The sequence below is a fragment of the Condylostylus longicornis genome, unplaced genomic scaffold (assembly GCF_029603195.1).
Source record: "Condylostylus longicornis isolate FDR11 unplaced genomic scaffold, ASM2960319v2 ptg000023l, whole genome shotgun sequence".
Taxonomy (NCBI): domain Eukaryota; kingdom Metazoa; phylum Arthropoda; class Insecta; order Diptera; family Dolichopodidae; genus Condylostylus; species Condylostylus longicornis.
This window is the reverse complement of record NW_026577992.1, coordinates 1,772,792-1,792,529: the sequence shown is the minus strand read 5'-3', so window position 1 is coordinate 1,792,529 and position 19,738 is coordinate 1,772,792. Positions and strand designations below refer to the sequence as shown.

Here is a 19,738-nt window from a genome sequence, read left to right as displayed (position 1 = left end):
CGTTGGGTATTATAAACTTACCATTCCACTTGCAATCACGAGAAATAGATGTCTGAGATATTGCCATAAATTAATATTACATCATTAATAATGGTGTATAATCCCGAATCGATTCAGTTTTGTTTAATTGTACGTTTGTCTTAGCGCTGTTATAAGTTAAAAATTCATTAAATCAGGCTTAGCAAATTCTTATAAATTATTAAGGTTAGTTTTCGCGCAAAAAAAATTTAGTTACAATTGTGTAAGTTCTTAAAAAAGCAACTATATGAATTTAAAAACAACTTGGTTATATCTTCAGCATTTAAACTACGAAACAAAAATTAAGTTATAGAGCTAGAATTCAGCAAAAGATTTTCATAGAATCTTTATGAATTTCTTCCCAGCTTTCATAATAACCTTGAAAAACATTTCTATAGGTATCGCAGAAACGACACGATCAACCCTATCTTTTTTCATTCAATATCTTTTCAATGTTATTATATATTGTAATTCTGTTGTATGAACAGCTTAACAAGTAATGTAGTGGATATTCGGAGTTTTTTACTTTACATTTTTACTCTTTCTTATTTCTTCCAAAAAAAAGTTACAGAGTTAAGGAGATGAGAAAGTAAAATGTGTGTTGAATATGAACAAAATTTTCTTATATAATTTTTGTACATAACATAATATTTATGTTGTATTTATGTGTTATTCACCTATACATATAGTAATATACGCTCGTAACTTTGTAGGTCATACAATTTTGGTTTAGAAAATCTTAGATGTTATATATATAAAGAGAAAATTATAAGAAAATTTGAACTTGAATTTTATGTTATACATTTTTGTAATAGTCCTTGAATTTGACGCACACCTGGATAAAAATAATGTTAAATTTAAATTTACTTTTCAAATTATGATTCGATATTGTGATTTATATTGTGTTAATTTGATATTAAATTTTGAGGGTTATTATGTGACCTTCGGTAATGAATTCATGTAAAAACATAAAATTTAATTGATCGTTTGGATTTTGGGTATCATAAGTTTTTCTACTGTATTGGTCATTTACTTGTATATCATGAGGGAAATTCTACACAAAAAGTGTTTTAGATCAAAAGCATTTAGAATATACTATTGCAGAATCTTTATATTGAAGAATCTTAGGTGGGGCCAAACAGAATATCTTTTCCAAGAGGAAAATTTTATTTTTCGTATAATTTGGAACTTAAATATTACATAATATTAATAAGTTATTTATGATTATACAGATACAGTTTTTGTTGGACAAAATCAGTATTAGCTTACAATATTTTTGAATATTAGAACTTGCAAAAATTTTAGTTTTATTTACATTTACTTATTTATTATAAAATTTTTTCATAGCCTTTAGGATTTTATCACAGCTTATACTTATTTTTACTCATTATAGTTGAGTTACAGTGAAATTTTTCAAAAATTTTAAAAACACTTGCAACCTATTAAAAATTTATGTAACAAGTCCAATAAAATTTTTTAATATGAAAATATTGCACATTTTCAAATAACTTTAAAGTGTGTTAAAATTTAACACATATGGTTAAACAACTTATTTTATAAAAATTTTAACAATTTTGAAAAGAAAAAAAAAACAGATTTTCTTCTGCTTTTTTTAAAAAATGAAAGGAAAATACCATAAGTGCATAGTGTTCTAGCATAATTTATTCTTTTCTTTTTCCGGTCTTATTTTGTGCTTCTATACATGCCGACACACATTAAAATGTTCGAGGTTATCTAATAATCTGGATTGAAAATTTATAAAAGAAACGAAAAAAAATATTTTTCTTTTAATCTTAAATTATTTTCTCATCTCCTTGACTATACACAGACGTGAAATATCTTAATATATACAAATATTTTTTTATAGAAATATAAAATATATAATTTAATTTTTTCTATATTTATATACATATATTATGCATGAGTATAATATTATTATGTCCTTATATGGATATCTATGTATCAAATAAATGTATTATTATTCCCTTAAGTAAAAAAAGGATATTTTACAACAAGGATAATACAATATCCGTGAATTTTTCTTTTCTGCCAAAAAATTATGGTAAATATAGTATAAATTCTCTATTAAATGGATTATTATGTTAAGAGATCGTGACATATTAATGTAATTTTCCTTTCTTCCTTTAATTGCTAATTCAAATTAAGGAATAATATTCAAAAAGAATTTCCTTTTTCTTCTCTTTATTTGTTCTTACTTCTGTTTTCTTTTTTTTCTTTTTTTTAATCCTTTTTTGTAGATTTTTTTCTCTCTATTAAAATAATTTAAGGAAGAATATTCAAAGTAAATTATATTATAATTTTCGTTCCATACTCCAATATTTTCAGATCAATTATAATTTCTCTCCTCTTTTTCAAGAAATTAAATAAAAAAAAAGCAAATATTTTAAGCTAATTCCAATCCTTTTGTATACATTGTATATTTAACACGCATTCTTTACATTATATACTATAAGAGAATATATAAGGAAATTTTGTTCTTAGAATTTTGTTCTTCTAGTTTTTATTATATAGGAGTCTAGGGAAAATTAAAAAGGTTTTGACATAATCATTCATATATCTAGATATAAACCAATTCACAAAATTAATTAATTTGATTAGGATAAAACATTTATGATATTATCATATACATACATATACAAAGTTAAAATAAAATATTTTTAAGGAATTTTCGTAGAAACAAATGAATATTTTGATTTTATTGTATTAATAAAACTATGTACAACCATTTTAATACACGTCTATTGCGTATTTTTCCCTACACGGAGAATAAAATTCAAAGAAATTTGCAATTGCAGTTTGAGTTTAAAATAAAAATTTGAAATTTTAGAATATCATTTTGTGTAATGAATTTTGAAAAATATTACATTAAGAACTTGTTAAACCATTTTAATACTATCGCATACATTGATTGGTTCGTTGGTTGTCGAGGTTGGTACAGTAGGTCCATCGCGCCCTTGTTAGCACAAATTTGCCATTTTGCTACCACTATCCCGTGATAACCAGACCGTCATTGTAATTACGATAACAGGTGTCCCATCCAAGCCACCTAGCTAAACACGATGTGTTGAAGGGTAATTCCAACCTAGCCGCTCGCTCCTCCAACAACTTGTGTAGACTGCCATCAGACAATTTCATCCCGACACATTGTTAGGAACCCATCCGATTTTCTAATCCCTAAATTCTTAATTAAATTACAATAATTTATAAAAATGGAAAATTCATAAAAATAATTCAGAAAAATAATTTTCATTTCACCCGATAAACTCATGTATTTCATAATGTATAAAATATTTAAAGAAAACATTTTTTAAAGAGAAAGGTTAGAAAAGTTTATAACAATAAAACAATCTACATCCTATAGTCACTTTATATTTTATATATGTGTGCAATATACGCTTGTGGGGAAAAAAGGTTGTATTTGCTAAAGGTTTCATCACGTTCTGCTTAACAATTCTGTATTCATGATATAATTTCTATTATATTAGAATAAAATTATATTAAAAATTGAAATTTAAGAAATGATATGTGAGAAAATTTCAAAGTATTTTAATATCTACGTGAATATAAGCGAAATTTTAATATAAGTAGAACAAAAATTGTAGTACCTACATAACATATACAATAAAGTTCTTGAAAAATTTTGAACGAATTAACACAACAATATTGTGTTATTTATTTGAGAACTTTATAATGAAATAAGGATTAAAGAACATAAATAAAATGTTTTCAAAAATGATTTTATTAAAGTTCATCAAAACGGTATGGTATTTTTAAAGAAATTATTAGTATGTTTTTCTGAACTGTTCTGAAAACTATTAAATTTCAACAAAATAAAAAACATTAGCACAAATTAAAAAACTTAGCTCAAATTGAGAGAAAACATTTAGTTTGTAGCCAAATTTTTAAAAAATATGAGACAAGACCCATGTATATACGGATTTAACAGAAATATAACAATAAACGAGAAAAAATAGAGTTGACCTTGTCAACTCTGTGATACCCGTACGAATTAGTTATCCTATGTGCGAATAAATAAACCATAACTGACTATGGAACAGACAATGACTTTAAGTTGCCGTATTAGCATATTAATTTATGCAAAATTTCAGTACTGTGTTTTTCAAAATACTTTGTGTGCCCACTACTATTGAAGTTGTATGGCAGCTACCAGAAAGAGCCAAAATATTTTAACGAATTTTTTCAAGCACATCGGCCCTACTAATATATTCGCTTGTGTAAAATATCAATATTACAGCTTTTATAGTTTCTGAGATAGAGCCAAATAAATTTTGAAGTTGTATGGCAGCTACCCGAACCGGTACCCCGATCATGTCCAATTTAAAAAGGGTTCTGGCACTTACTACAGTAAATCATTTGTGAAAATTTGGTGAACTTAGCTCAATTAGTTTTTGAGATATCGTTGGGACGGACGGACTGACGGACAGACAAAGCTAAATCAACTCAGAATTCGACGCTGATCAAAAACATACACTTGAGTCTATATCTAAGACCGTTATTTCTCAACGTTACAAACGGTGAGGCAAATTTAATATACCCTTCGAACATACGTTCGTACGGGTATAAAAATAAACAAATATAGTTCCTAAAAAGTCTGCTAATTTCAGTTGAAAACTTCAATAAAATAATTGGAAAAATAAGAATATTTCTCTGTTTTTGACTACGTTACGAGTATGTAAGCTCGGCAACAATCTCTGCAAAAATTACGAAAACGAACACTGATTAAACACCTGAAATGTACTGTTGAATTTAGCAAGTCTTTTCATATTTTTTACTCATTTCATTGAATAATCCAAAAAGAGAGTTCTAGGTGGCAGAATTAAACAAAGAGAAGCACACAAAAGTGTTTCAAGTACTGACAATTTTCTGAAATAAAAATTTCAAAAAAAGTTTTATTTTGTTTCTTCAAAAATATTTTTGTCGTTTTTTAACCAAACTAACAAAATAATTACGCTTTTGGTGTTAATTTTCATCAACATTATTTAAAATTAAAAAAAAAAAATATTTTATGTTTTTTTTCCTCTTCTACGTAAATAAATTTATTTTCTTATGTATTTAAAATTTAGCAAGTTAATCGAAACGGTAGCGTAATTAAAATTGACCATAAACGAAATTTTAAAATAATTTTTCGGAAAACTTGAAAGTTTTTGTTTTAGCAATTCAATGCGATTTTTCATACTACTATTATCAGAAAAAGATATAACTACATGATTTTTAGAAATTTATATAAAATTTTGTATCAAGGGCTGCATAGAAACACTAGTTCAAACGAAAAGAATGAAAAATACACAAATAAAAACGCTTATAGCGTTTGTCCCTGGAAAAGGTAATTTACACATAATCGTAATTTAGGACAGAATTGTGCAAAATATAAAATATTGAAAATAATTTAAACACAAGCGCGTATGCGCTATACAGTATCAAATCTAGAAATAAGGTCAATTCGGTGGTGTTTTCGAAAGAGAAACCAAAACTTCTCGATAGTACCAAAAAACAAAAGACAGATAAACAAAAATTTTTTGATAAAATTTTGAAATATATAAATAACAAACACTTTAACGAAAAGACTCTCATCATAAATATCGTATACATAAAATTCCCCTAAGTAATATAGTGTACGTATGGTAAATGATTTCTGGGAAAATGACTTTACATTTCCTTTCAACGGAAATGTTTTGCACTTGCTTCCATTTATTTTAAGACATAATTGAAAAAATAAATATAAAAGAAAAATCAAAGAAAATTTAGAGTGCAATAAAAAAAACGAAAACAAAATCATTCTTTATGCTTTGGATTATGAATCCTGTTCTCTTTGAAGTTTTAATTTTAAATTTTTTTTTTTATTTGAATTTTTCTCTCCAAATTGCAATGACTTTTAACAGATGATGCACACAGTTCGACAATTTATGCAAACGATTATGAATTTTTCTTTACATTCAATGTTCTTATGCATTCTACATTTTAAACGGATTACAATAATAATAAATAAAAAATAAAAAAACAAAAAAAAACAAAAAATATTTTTTATTTTTGTCTCTTTTCAAATTTTACAGATCCACCAACAGTTTCGGTGCATTTGGCTAATGAAGATCGTAGTCGTGTTGTGATAAGAGCTGAAGGAGAAAATGTAACTCTTAAGTGTAGAGCAAATGCTAGACCACCCGTAGCGTCTTATTCATGGTTTAAAAATGTAAGTTCTTTTATAATTTTTCATAAGTTTTTTTAGTTTTTTAAATTTGGTTTCCCCTAATTTTTATCAACAATAAAGATAAATAGGGAAAATTTTCTTCCGAATTAATGTTATAAAACCTTTTCAAATACATAAGTATATGAAATATAGAAGTGTTAGTTTCTTATTGTAGTTAATTTTTCAAAAAGGAAGGAATTTAAATACAAAGGTTCTGTTTTAATTGTCTTAAATGACGTCATTTACAAAAGTCAGTTATTAACACTTTAAATATTGATATTTTCCTTATTTAAAAATAAATTCATGTTTCCATCGAACTGACGTAAGTACCGAATCCTATATCGTGGAACTGGTAATAAGAAATGTATGCTTACTTAATATATGTATTTGCATGAATTAGTACTGCACAAGACTGCTTATAATATCACAAAAGTTGAATTTCAAACAAATTTTACAATTGAATTAATTGCGAACATATTGACATCAACTTCTTTATTTTAAATAAATTATTGTGTAAAACTGTTTTTATGATATTATTTGAAGGAACTCAAGTACTTTGACTCTGAAATAGTAGTAATAAAACTTGAAGAGTGTAAAAAGAGTAATATCATATTGTGGATAAATAGAATCCTTTCTTAGGATGCATTTCATTCTTGTATCGTGTAATTTTATCATATCGTTATGATTTTTAATTACCATTCATTTTTTCTAATCTTTTCATCGATTCTCCTGCTAATCAACTAAATTACAAAAACTATTTTAAAATTCATTCAACTGCACTAAAAGCTCCACATTAAACGCAGCGTGAAATATTTTAATATTCTTGTCGTTATTCTTAACACGTTATTACAGTGATGAAAAAACGGAAGTGATCTACCACATCTAGTGTTATTACATTAAATTAAAGTTCATTAAAAAAAAATATTCTAATGCAGATTTATTAATTAAAATTTAATTTAATTATATTTTTTTTTTTTCTATAAAGTAGCAATCATAATTAAATCAAACCTATTCAGACGAGTTCCTTAATTGGAAAGAAATTCAATTTAATAATTATGTATTGAAATAAGAGAAGAAAAAGAAATATTCCTTGAAAAGGAAATATTTGCATTTTTTCTTTTTATTTTGTGTTGTTGCTGTTATTAAACTATTGCTTTACATTCGATTGTTTCTACAGGTAAAAATAAACAAAATAAATAGGAAAAGTAAAAGGATAATATCATGTATTTTTTAAGGATATTACAATTTCCTCATTTAAAATAAAATATTTACAAATGTTATAGACCGCCCATATACATATGATATAAGGAGTTAAAAATAATATATGAATTTACTTGTATGCGATTTGTGGAAATATATAGTGTTTTGCGTTTCAAGCTGATTGCACATATATCAAGTAAACCAGATAAAGACGCATTCACAACTAACAGGATAGAATTTAAACAATAAATTAATGAAACGTCTAAATTTATGCAATTAAATCAATATTATAATTCATGTTCGTCTTACTAAAATTGAAATATTCGACTATTCTGAATGGACCGCCTCTATTGTAATGTCTTCTTTTAGGTATCACACTAAAAATGTACTCTAAATTCACAAATTTTTGGGAACCTGAAAACTTAGACTCTATAACAGTTTCCTCCTCCTAATTTTTACCGACCGTATTGTGTAAACAATAGGTAGGTTATGTGATGGCAACAAATTTTGCATATCGAGTTTTCGGTGGGAATGCACTTCTCCATAGTAGGGAAGTGTAAGTAAACTATTTTTAGCAACCTGTTGGTCCGTCGGTCTGTCGGTCTGTCGGTCTGTGTGTGCACGCGAGTATCTCAAGTTCTGCTGAACCGATTTTGATGAAATTTTATATGTAAGTTTATTTCCACCATGGCACGGATTGATCAACTTTTGGCCTGATATATCAGGCCTCGGGAACTGCACTTTTTAGCGGGCCTGTTTTACATTTTTGAACATTTTGAAGAAAGTATTCAACCGATTTACTTGAAATTTCATATATAAGCTTTTCTCGACCGTCCGCAAAAATTCCTAACTTTTGGAAGAAATCAGGCATCAGCAACTGGACATTTACAACGGGTCAAATATACATTTTTGCAAAGAATCAAAGCAAAGAAGTAAAATGGTATTAAAAGTTTGAGTTTACATACACATTTGTATATACGTAGATAAGATTTTTTATTAATTCGCTTTTCCACTTTATGGAAGTTAAACACAGGCAAGAAGCATATTGATATCTCGCAATATTCATATATGCAATTCGAATATGTGTAAATATTGTTTAAGATTGAAAGTGATACTTAGTAAAGGTAACACGAATATACTAGGGTGGATTATTTTTATTCCAATCGTTTTGAGTTTTAAAAATACTACTATACTATACACATATAGATTGGTAACCAAAGCAAATCCATACGTAAGATAACAAAGAGAGAATTTTTAATGAAGTTTTGCGTATAGGCTGTAAAAGAATAAAAGATTTTTTAAAGCTCAAATTAACAATCAATTTTTGAAAGTAGTGTGCAACTATAAAAGCAAATATTGTAGATTAAAAGTCAAAGGAAAGCTCATATATTGTACGAAATTCAATTCATTCTTTTTGCTTTTGAATTTCATTTTTGCTTATCCATTTTTATTCGATTTATATATTCTTTTTTACCTTCGTGATTTCAAAGTTTTACAGGTAATACTGCAATAAAAGAAATTAAGAAAAAAGGATTTTTAGAAATACACATTGCTATCTAAAAGTAAACTATTTTATGCTACGTTTTTTTTTTTTGAATATCCTTTATAGTTCTACGTTTTTTTTCTTTCAAGTCACTCATATGAATTTTTTACGTTTAAAAAACAGAGATTTTATTAAAAAAAGAAAATCTCTTTAGTTTTGAGTTTTTTTTTTTTTTGTGTAATTGTTTATCTATGCTATGCCATATTAAGTATGCTTCAAGAGTCGTCAAGTTAAACAGTCAAAAAAATTCTCATCTTGCATTTAGATAAGTAGAAAATACGGTAAAGTATTTTGTTCGAAATAGAAGTTTTATTCTTCTTCTATTTTCAATTTGTTTCGAAATATTTTACTTTACTTACCATAGAAAACTTATACCATACATGAATGCTTCTATAACGACAAACAGTTTTAAAAAAAATTGTAATACAAACCGAATTGAAAGGCAAGGAGAGATCAAAATTTAAGCTTCAATGAAATTTTGGTCAGTATATAACTTTCGATACAACGGAACAGCTTTAAAACCTGTGTGTTGACGGTACTTAATTTTATTTTTGAATACACCCTTATGGCATTCAATTTAAAGTCAATTTTGGCAACTTTCAGAATTCAATTTCTTTATCCCCCAATTTAGTTTTAATTATTTAAATACTATAGGGGTATGAGATTTTTATGCTTAGAATTTTAAAACTTCCTGCCTCTATCACATGCAATCACTCATGAAATGAAATAAAACAAATATATCAAAATTTTTGAAGATAAGATTTTATTAAAATTCAATTTAAAACTTTAATTTTTTAAATTATAAAATAGTTTTAATTATTTAAATGTGACGTCAGTCAAAAAGGCCGGAGACATTTCTAAATCATTGCATTTATAATAAAAAACAGCGCGTATGTTATAGTTTAGCTAAAGTCTAAGAATTAAAGTTTATCAATACAAAAATTACTTTTCAATGTCATGTTGTCATAATCCCACATACAAAGTATTTCTGAAGGAAAAACTTACATAACAAAATGGAAAAACAAAATTTTTCACACTGAATATTAAAAATGCGTAGGTGCAAATATTGGTTCTATTTAATTGCATTTGAAAAACAGTATAATGCGTGTGGCTTTGAGACATTTTCTCCACCGGAAGGAAAAAATAAGAGAGTTAAGAATATATCGCGTTAATCTCTAGGTAAAATTTATGTATTCCTATAATTGTATGCTGAATTGATATATGACAACTGATAATAGGAAAGTGTTGAATCAACAAAATTTCAATAAATTTTTAACAAATCAACAATAATTTAATATTAACATTTAACATTTTTTATATGAAATTAGATTTCTAACCTAGGTTACCAATCCGAAACGTTTATTATATTTAATGTGTTTTTGCGGTCTATTGCTTTTGTTTTATATACATTCTATTTCTAAATAATTTTTTCGAAATTGACACAATGATTGAAAAACCTTCTTTAACATTAATAGCAATTCCATAATATAAATAGCATGTGCATAATATTAAATAAGAATAACATATAAAACAATTATACATTGTGTTAGATTTAACCTATTAAAATAAGTTTTAATTACAAAATGTTACAACATCTATTATGTCTACATAGTTTAAAATGTTAACAAAATAATGCGGGAAAATGACGGATGTCGTTATCAAAATATGTAATTATTTATACAAATTGTAATAAACATGGTCGCTAAATACATGCATTTCACACAATGATTAATTAAATTTCTCACTTTTCATTGTTTACTTATGATGTACATACATACCTACATTTATTTACATAAAATATAAATTAATTGCAAGGATTTGTAAAAAAAACGAATAATAAAATGAAAGCTGTTAAGGATTGCAGTTTTAACCGCTTTTTTGCAACTTTATATATAAAAATCCTATTTTTAAGATTAATAACATTTCCGTAACAAATAAAGAAAAATAATGTTAAGTACAAATATTCTAATAATTCTAAATAAAATTATTACAGAATATTTTGCAATAAAAATTCGGTTTGTAAAATAAGTGCATGAAATTTCATGTGCCAGAGGAACTCAAAATAAGTTTATGCATCTCGTTATAGGATATTTCATCTTTTACATTTAGCGGTATATAAATTTACAAATTTAGTTAACCAAATTTGCATGAAATACTTTCTAGGCGGATTCACCATTTTGTTGTTCCTAATATAGAAAAATTACTTTATAAAAACTTTAAAAATTTTGCACAAGCGTCACAACGAAACTAGTGAAAATATTATAAAGAACTGAAGGCTATTGACCAATATTGGAACGATACTTTTGTTATCTGAGCCCTACTACGCCAAACAATTTTCAATTTTTTTTAAATAAGCAATAAGTTTCTGTTCCACTACTTGCTAACATATTTTTTCCTAACATGGAAAACGTAGTGTTTAAAAAAAAATTAAATCATTTTGATATCAATTTATTGCAGACTTACCGTTGAACACGTATACGAGTACAATGCTTCGGCTAATATTTTACTTTAGGCGAAAAGCATTTCTTCTAATTAATTATTAATTTGAAGAATTTTCAAAAAAAAAAAACTCATGTTAAGAAAATTGAAATCCGATGAACAAGAGTGTGTCCTCCTACGCAATACTTAAAGTTTTCCAAATTTATTTTCAAATTAAATTAATAAGACAGTATCGTCGAAAACATGACATGTATAAAAAAATAAAAAAGAACAAAGAATAAAAAATAAAACACTCGTTTTTTTTGTTAATTATGCGCGGATTCTGGGAAAATTCAATTTTCCGTATCTGTACAAAAAAAAAATATTATGTTTAATGTTTTACAACAAAATAAAACAAAATTTCAAAAAGAAAGCAAAAAAATTAATGATGGCCACCCATTTTATTTTTAGTTGTTTTTTTTTTTTTATTATTTATTTTAATTTCGTTTCTTGTTTTTATTTTTTGGTCATGTTGAAATATTCATTTAATTTCTCTTGAACATCAAACTAAAATCTAAAAAATATTTATTTAAAGATGATGAAAAAAGTAACATATTTTAAGATCAGAAATTTAGGTTAATCTAAATATATAAATGTATTTGGCTAAAATGAATGTGGTACTCGTATTGTGCGTAGAAATACTAGTTTATAGGGTGAAGTACCGAAAGTGTGATTAATATTCAAAAAGCATTCGACACATAAAAAATTCGCTTCCGAAAAGGCCTTTTATTCCTAGCTTGCTCTCTTTTGAATTTTGTCTTCATGTACGCATATTCCTCCTAAACTTTTGTGCCAAATTTGGATTTTAATAGAACCGAAGAACTTACCAATATTAATTTAATTGTATGTTAGTGAGATTTAAGCCAATTTAGTGACGTACCAAAAAAAATTAATTTTTCTGTAAATATCAAAGAGAATTTTTCAAAAAAACTTGCTTCAAATATTAGCAAAAAGAAATGAGCAAGTGAATTTATAACATAAATTTCAGCAATATTAACAAACACACATTATAAAATTACCCAATTTTTTATAAATAAATTTTTACCGGCAAGAATTTCAAGAAATTAAAATTTTTAATTAAAAGAATCTTTTTATAAATTTTACATTTTTTTAATAGTCTTTCGTATTATTTTAATAAAATTTTTAAAATATTTTATTGTGCGTAAACATTATTATACGCACAGAGAAAATATAGGGGAACTTGTATTATAAATATAGATGAGTGTGTAAACATTGAAATATTTTAAGGTCAAATTCGTTTCAACAAATTATGACAACTTACTTTTTAATGTGATCTTATTTTTAATTTTTTATTTTGCCTCTTTAAAAAATATTTTCAATTCTATAAAATAATTATTATACTCGTTCAAACTATAATATGCTCACAGGGTATTACAAATTTTTCTTTCCTTTTGTAATACTGAGAAAATGGTCAAAATAAAATAAATGAATATACAAGTGCGGAATTCGAGGTGATTTTTTTCATGTTTTCCTAATTTGTCATTTAAAAGCCCACAGGTAATTGATCAAAAACTATCGGAAATTGTAAAATTATTATATTAAGCAGACCGCCTTTAATATAGGAAATGATTGAGTGAGTACTGGTTTCATTCAAACTTCTAAAGTAATTCTCTCATAGCGCTAAAACAATTAGTTTTAGTCATGAAATTTAGGTGAGGTGAATATAGGTGAATAAAAGTAAATATAGAATATAGATACACGCAATTCATAAAAAGGTCTATAATATTGTGGCATCCATTTCGAAAAATCCCAGGTAGATATGGATTCGAATAATCCCAATGATTAATGACAGATTAATGCAGAGGAGATGCCTTATTAATAAAAGAAAGAGTTCTGTGTAAGAGAGATACTGATCAAGTATGACCTTTGTATCATTTTTCCTCCAAAAACTTCACCTGATATTGAATATTAGGAATTTTTTAGTGGAATTATAGCTGTTTGCTAGTTCGGAACAGCTTTTAGAAATGTCCGTCTCAAATTTAATCGCAAATATTTAACTTTATTTTCAAATAATTATTGCACTGGTGAAAAACTTATCAATTTAATCATACAAATATTTTCATTTCATTTGCAAAGTACTTTTCAAGAACACTTTAATGTTGTTATTAAGTAAGCATCAAAGATAACAAATAAGTTGTCATCCTTTATTATTTACAACACAAAAGGAAAATATAAATAAATTCAAAACCAGTCAGGGCTATAATAGGAATATATAATAAGCATATTATGTTCCTATTTATAAGAGTTTTTGATATTTCATAAAAAATAAATAAATTTCTGTTTTATTTTTATTTTTAATTTATTATGTAATGAGAAAAACTGTAAAGAAATTATTCACAAATTGATATTGTTGAAATTCGGAAAATTTCATTTTTAATATTCATTAAAATGAAAATCCGATCGAATCCAACGGGGATAAAAAAATGTTTTTCTGATATGTGTATAAAGGAAGATCAAAGAGATTTTACCGAAAATAAACCTGAAAATTCTCACCGACATAACAAAAAAAAACAAAATTAATGTTCCGCGGTATGTTGTACGTTCTTCAGTTTTCCATTTTTAAAATTTTAATAATGTTTGAGAAAAATAAAATAAAAAATCTTTTGTTAATTTAAGATAATTAAGAACAAAGGGAGAATAAGCAAAGATATGATATTCGACCGAATTAAAATATTTGTGGATATCTAGTTACTTTTTGAAGTTAAAACTGATTCGAGATATCAGCTAGGAAAAATAAACTCCTAATTCTAAAATCAAATAATTACAAAGAAGCCAGCATTTGCTTATAAGTAGTTTTTATCATAGAAGAAATCACAAAAAAGTCTCACTTTAAACCTGTTTGCAGGCCCAAAAAATTATCCTTAGTTTGCACATAGAAATTTAACGAGAACTTGCTTTTTCGCGATTTGGAAGAAACTGCATAAGGTGTTCATCCTAAATGTATGCAATTTTAGAAATATATTCGTATATGAATGAAGGTAATTGAGCACATAGCTAGAGATTGTTATGAAAAGAAGTGTTTTCACTTGTTGAAAAGAAATGTGCTACATTACAAACCATCGGTTTGACTCAACTTTATTAAAAAAAAAATTCAATAAATCCCAATAAATAAAATAATTAAAAAAAGAAACATAATTGGAATATTCATAAATAAATTTTGATTGGCTAACCAAACATGATGTAAAATTTTGATTGACAGATTACCTTGAACAGAGAATCAATTAAAATCCTGCTTCTACGGATGGATAGAAAAAATAAATTTATGATTGTGGTTTTGAAGTACTGATTTTGTTTTATTAAAATTTGTTTCAAGATGTGTATACATACACACATACATGAAACGTATATATATGTATGTATGTTTTTATAAAATAGAATATTCTAATTAGAATTTTTACAAAATTTTACAATTTTTTATATTTTATTAAATTTAATAGTTTAATTTTAATAAAATATATGGAACCGTTCCATTTACGTATACACGTTATGTTCTACTTGCTTTTTCTAAATTCTAGACCATTCTAGTGGCAACTTACCAACGAACCAATATAAGAAAACTATTTTAATAAACATTAAGAGTCCTAAAATTCAAAAGCGTACAGTATAAGAATTTACCTTACCAGAAGCCTTCGAAATATCGACGATAAATAGCATCTGTATTTAGGAATACTATCGTAGAATAGTGGTCTTTCATCAATTTCACTTAAGAAAAAGTAAATTTTCGGCTTAATTTTAGATTAAAAGAGGTTTGGTTGGAGTAACCGCAACGAAACTAGAGCTTTCAACAATACTTCTGTTTACGCAGTATCTGTTTACCTCTGCTACTATAGTTTTCGACCGTAACTTTGCTTATAGTAGAAAAGTAAAGACCCAGACTTGAACACTGGCATAACCATTGTACAATAAAATTCCAATCTTTCACAGACCTCCACAAATTTCTAATTTTCTACAGAAACAACATTTCTGAGCGATCTAATAAAAAAGTAAAAAGGGTAAGACAAAAAGCATGAGCCGATTCTGCAATCACATTTCCACAATACTAAGCAGTTATAACATGAATACTTAAAAATGCTATCAAAAAAAGTAACATACCTTCACTAATGTCTACATTTTTTCAAAATTTAAGTTTTCTATTTTGAATTATCTGACTAACCAAAAACAACATTTTCAGGTCAATTTTCTTCCTATTTTTTTTTTTTTTAAATGCGAATTTATCAATAAAATGACTGAAATATTTAAATTACAGAGAAGAAGTTGAAATAATACAAAAATTCTTCAAAAACTCTTCGCACTTTCCAAATTTAATTTAACTGTTCAGTTTTAATTGAATTGTGCAACTTTTCCATTTTTATTGACTGATTTTAGTCGATGCAACGAAAACTGAATTCAGAATCATTTCAATATATTTTATAAAATCTAATAATTATAAATAGTCCCAAAAGGGCAATCAACTTGGTTAAATATTAACATTTAAATTTAGTATTAGAAAAAATGGAAATGGGAACATAACATACATTATTAATTTATTCAAAAGCACGTGAATTTTATATCTGACTAAAATCTACTTTGTTCATCAATATTTTTAAATCTTAGAAATTATTAATTCATCTTATTTTTTAATACCAATCTTATTTGAATTTACTTCTCTTTTCTTTGAATCAATTATTTTTTTAAATCAGATCAACTCAAACTTCAATGAATAATACTTAAACTGTAAATGCATACATACATATATAGAATGGGCAGGTATACTTATTTTGTAAAACTGTGCCAAATAGATCCCTACATTAGTTTGCGGTTCATTTACGAAAAAAAAATAATATGCTTGCGTGCTTATTTAATATCCTTGGAAATAACAACCTCAACAATTGGAACATACATAATTTTATAATTTTCATATTGCAAATGCATTTTATATAGAACTAAATGTGGTCCAAAAGAAAATTATTATATTTTTCAGTTATTTTTATAATGGAGTTAATAATTTTGTATAAACATGAATAATTTTAAAAATCTAATCCAATAAAATTATATTAGCAATAGTACTCACAATAATATTAATACTTTACCATAATATTGGCCAGCACTAAAACAAGCACATTTAATATACAAATATGTAGCAGATTAGATAAATTAAAATTCATAAATTTAGAAAATTTTGTATAATTAAGTTTCTAAGATTTCATATATTTCGTTCAGAGAATAGAATATGTTTTAAAGATCTGTTTCTTACTGATCGATAAAAGGTGTATAAATTTTACGCTTTAAAACGGGTGGTTTTCATTCTATGTTTTACTTGTTTTAATTTCTGCCACCATTAGGATTGGCTGATTGCCTGAACTTTCAGTTCATACTTTTTTAATTTAAAATTTGTGTACTAGTCTGTATACAAATCCATAGTAAAACACAGAGGTATGGCTAAGTAGCAAATTTAAAATTTTGCATGGAGCATTTTTTCAAATACGTTTTTTGAATAAAATTTGAGTTTTTGTACAGAAGATCGTGTACTTAGCATAAAATGGGTAATAGTGTTAAAATTTTTTTCGAAATAAGTTCTTTGAAACTAAAACACGTACGTCAGTGAAGAGTATACCACAAAAAAAGGACCGTTCGAAATTAGTATTGTTGTAAAAAAACGCATTTTTAAAAATTTTCTACTTAGCATATCTGTATACTATCTATAATTCTATTAGATACGCATAAATATCAGCTGAATTTAAAATTGTTTCATTATATTAATTAACCTCTAACTTCAAGCTTAAAAAGACATGCGGTTCTTTATTTGTTTTTCAACTTAAAGTAAGACCAATACGGACTGTCGATTTTCAACATTTTAATTTTTCTGATCAGCAAACAGGTAGTAGGTACCTGATTTAGAAAATGAAAGTAACATTTTATTTAATCATGCAAATTTATTTATACATAATGTTTATTTAGTATGTAAGTTAATCGTAATATTTACATAAAAATACATAAAAAAAATAAATTTTTTAAAAAACTATATTATGTATAGAATATTTTTAAATGCAAAATATGGACATAATAATTGTTTATGTATTATTCATGCATATGAGTGGTTCTATAAAATTTATTCATCTATTTTATACTAATGACTCTTGACATCGTTATTTTATAATAAAAATAATAATAAAAATAGTCAAATGAAAAATTGTTTGAATAAAAATAAAGGTAATTTTAAATTCAGTCGAATGGAATATGTATAGAAGTACCATAATATCGTCGGTTAAAAAGCATTAAGTCAGGAAACTGTGTTTTGAGTGAAGTCAATTTGAAAATATCGTAAAATTGTAGAACTAATTAATTAGTGCAATGGGATTGGTCTCTTTAATTTCTGGATTTATAAACTACATTCTGGATTTGCATGATTTTTGCCACAACAAAGATTATATTATTCTGATTTAATTCATCTATGAAATCCGAATTCTCAAAAAAAGCACTTAGTGCTTTCTGCTTTTTAACCGGCGATATATTGTGTACCAGGATAACTTAGTGTACTGCAATCACAGTAAGAATATGAACCTTCTACAAAATTAAAACAGAAATATTTAAATATTTATACAAAAACAAATATTATTACTTTCCTGAATACAGGTATGTTTTTGCACAATTGTATTCTGTGAAAAAAATAAAAAAAAAATGGGGTTAAGACATTTTGCTCAACTAAGAAATATTTTGGAACTTAAATATAAATTTTCTTATATTTTATTTGTACATTAATTTTATCGCAATGCCGCCGTTTCCGAAAATTCTATTATATAATTATAATATTTTCTAAGTACATAATATGTAAATATTTAATATGTAAAATGATATTGTATTAAAATATTCTTCCTAATTTTTGATTAGTTAAATTTTCCTCTTTACAACATGTTAAAGATTATTTATGAATTTAAGAGAAATTATTACTCTTAATCTATTTTTATATTTATTTTTTACTATTTTTTTTTTGCAGAATATGCGGATGTCTGGTGAAAATACTGAAACATTATATTTAACATCATTGGTACGAGAAAGTGCTGGATCATATGCCTGTGGTGCCAGTAATACTGAGGGTGAAACACAAAGCTCTAGTATAATATTAAAAGTGCAATGTAAGTGTTTGGCACAAAAAAAAAACAAAATTTCCTTTATATTCCTTTAATTTTTTGAACTTTTATTTTACTTTAACGTATAACTATTCTACATACTCGTGTATATGATGAACAAACTGAATAGTTATTTTACTGAATTTTTTAAACATAATATATTTTACCTAATATTACACATATTATATACAAACTTAGAAATAATATATAATATATGTATTATTGTTATATTGTGTGTGCATATACTTAGTTATAATGTGTGCAACGAAAATACTTTGTTCTTCAAAAAATATTCAGTTTTCTTTTCTTCCTAAGGTTGTGAAGATGTTTTTTTGTATATACATATGTGTATATATTATGTGGAATGCGCATAAATTATACATATAAGAAAAATATTTTCAACAAATATGGTTAGCTAAGGATGTTTAAACCACACTTATGTTTATATTGCGAAAGAATGTATTTTTTTTTCTTCGTATGTAAAATTGCTGTACTTTAAAAGAAATTGTAAGAAAAATTGAGTTTAAAAATAATTTTATAATGTTAGCACTTTTATATTATAACGTAAAATCTATATGTACTTGGAAAAGGGTTGAAAAAGGAAACGATTTTATCTTTAGCCCGATAGCTATAACATAAAAATTAAAAAAAGAAAAAAACAAAGTAGAAAATAATCAAAAATTGGTTTCAACTATAGGAAATTTTTTTATATTTTTTCATTCAACAAATTTTTATAGCAATTTTCTCTTCATTGCTTTTCTTTAAGTAATATTTTTTTTTTATAATATAAAATTGTATAAATAAGCAGTCACTTAAATTTGTTTAAGCTCATGAAAAACTCGTTTTCTTCTATGCAAGTTTAGAATATTGGATGTAAAATGCCGCTATATTGTATACTAAAATAATCCATAATAAATAAAATAAATTAAAACGATATTTATTATATGTACAAACTATCCTTGTCTTATCACATCCTTTGAATCTGATTAAAAGAAAATACCATCGTTGTTTATTTCTTCATATCACTAAATTAAGTATTGTGTTTACATAAAGAACATAACTTACTCGAAAATATAATATTGATGACGAAGTGAATTTATTTAAATCAACAAATAAAAAATTATATTGTAAGAGTATTAAGAAAAT

General features: G+C 25.5%; 1 protein-coding gene across 1 annotated transcript in view; it reads left to right on the top strand.

Annotated features, from left to right (window-relative positions):
- Nucleotides 1–19,738, top strand: part of LOC129606992 (B-cell receptor CD22) — a 122,282-nt gene that overhangs the window by 20,574 nt on the left and 81,970 nt on the right. Inside the window, exons 8-9 of the mRNA XM_055517664.1 lie at nucleotides 6,111–6,247; nucleotides 18,460–18,598. Of these exons, the coding sequence (XP_055373639.1) occupies nucleotides 6,111–6,247; nucleotides 18,460–18,598 (276 nt within the window). The remainder of the gene's footprint in view (nucleotides 1–6,110; nucleotides 6,248–18,459; nucleotides 18,599–19,738) is intronic.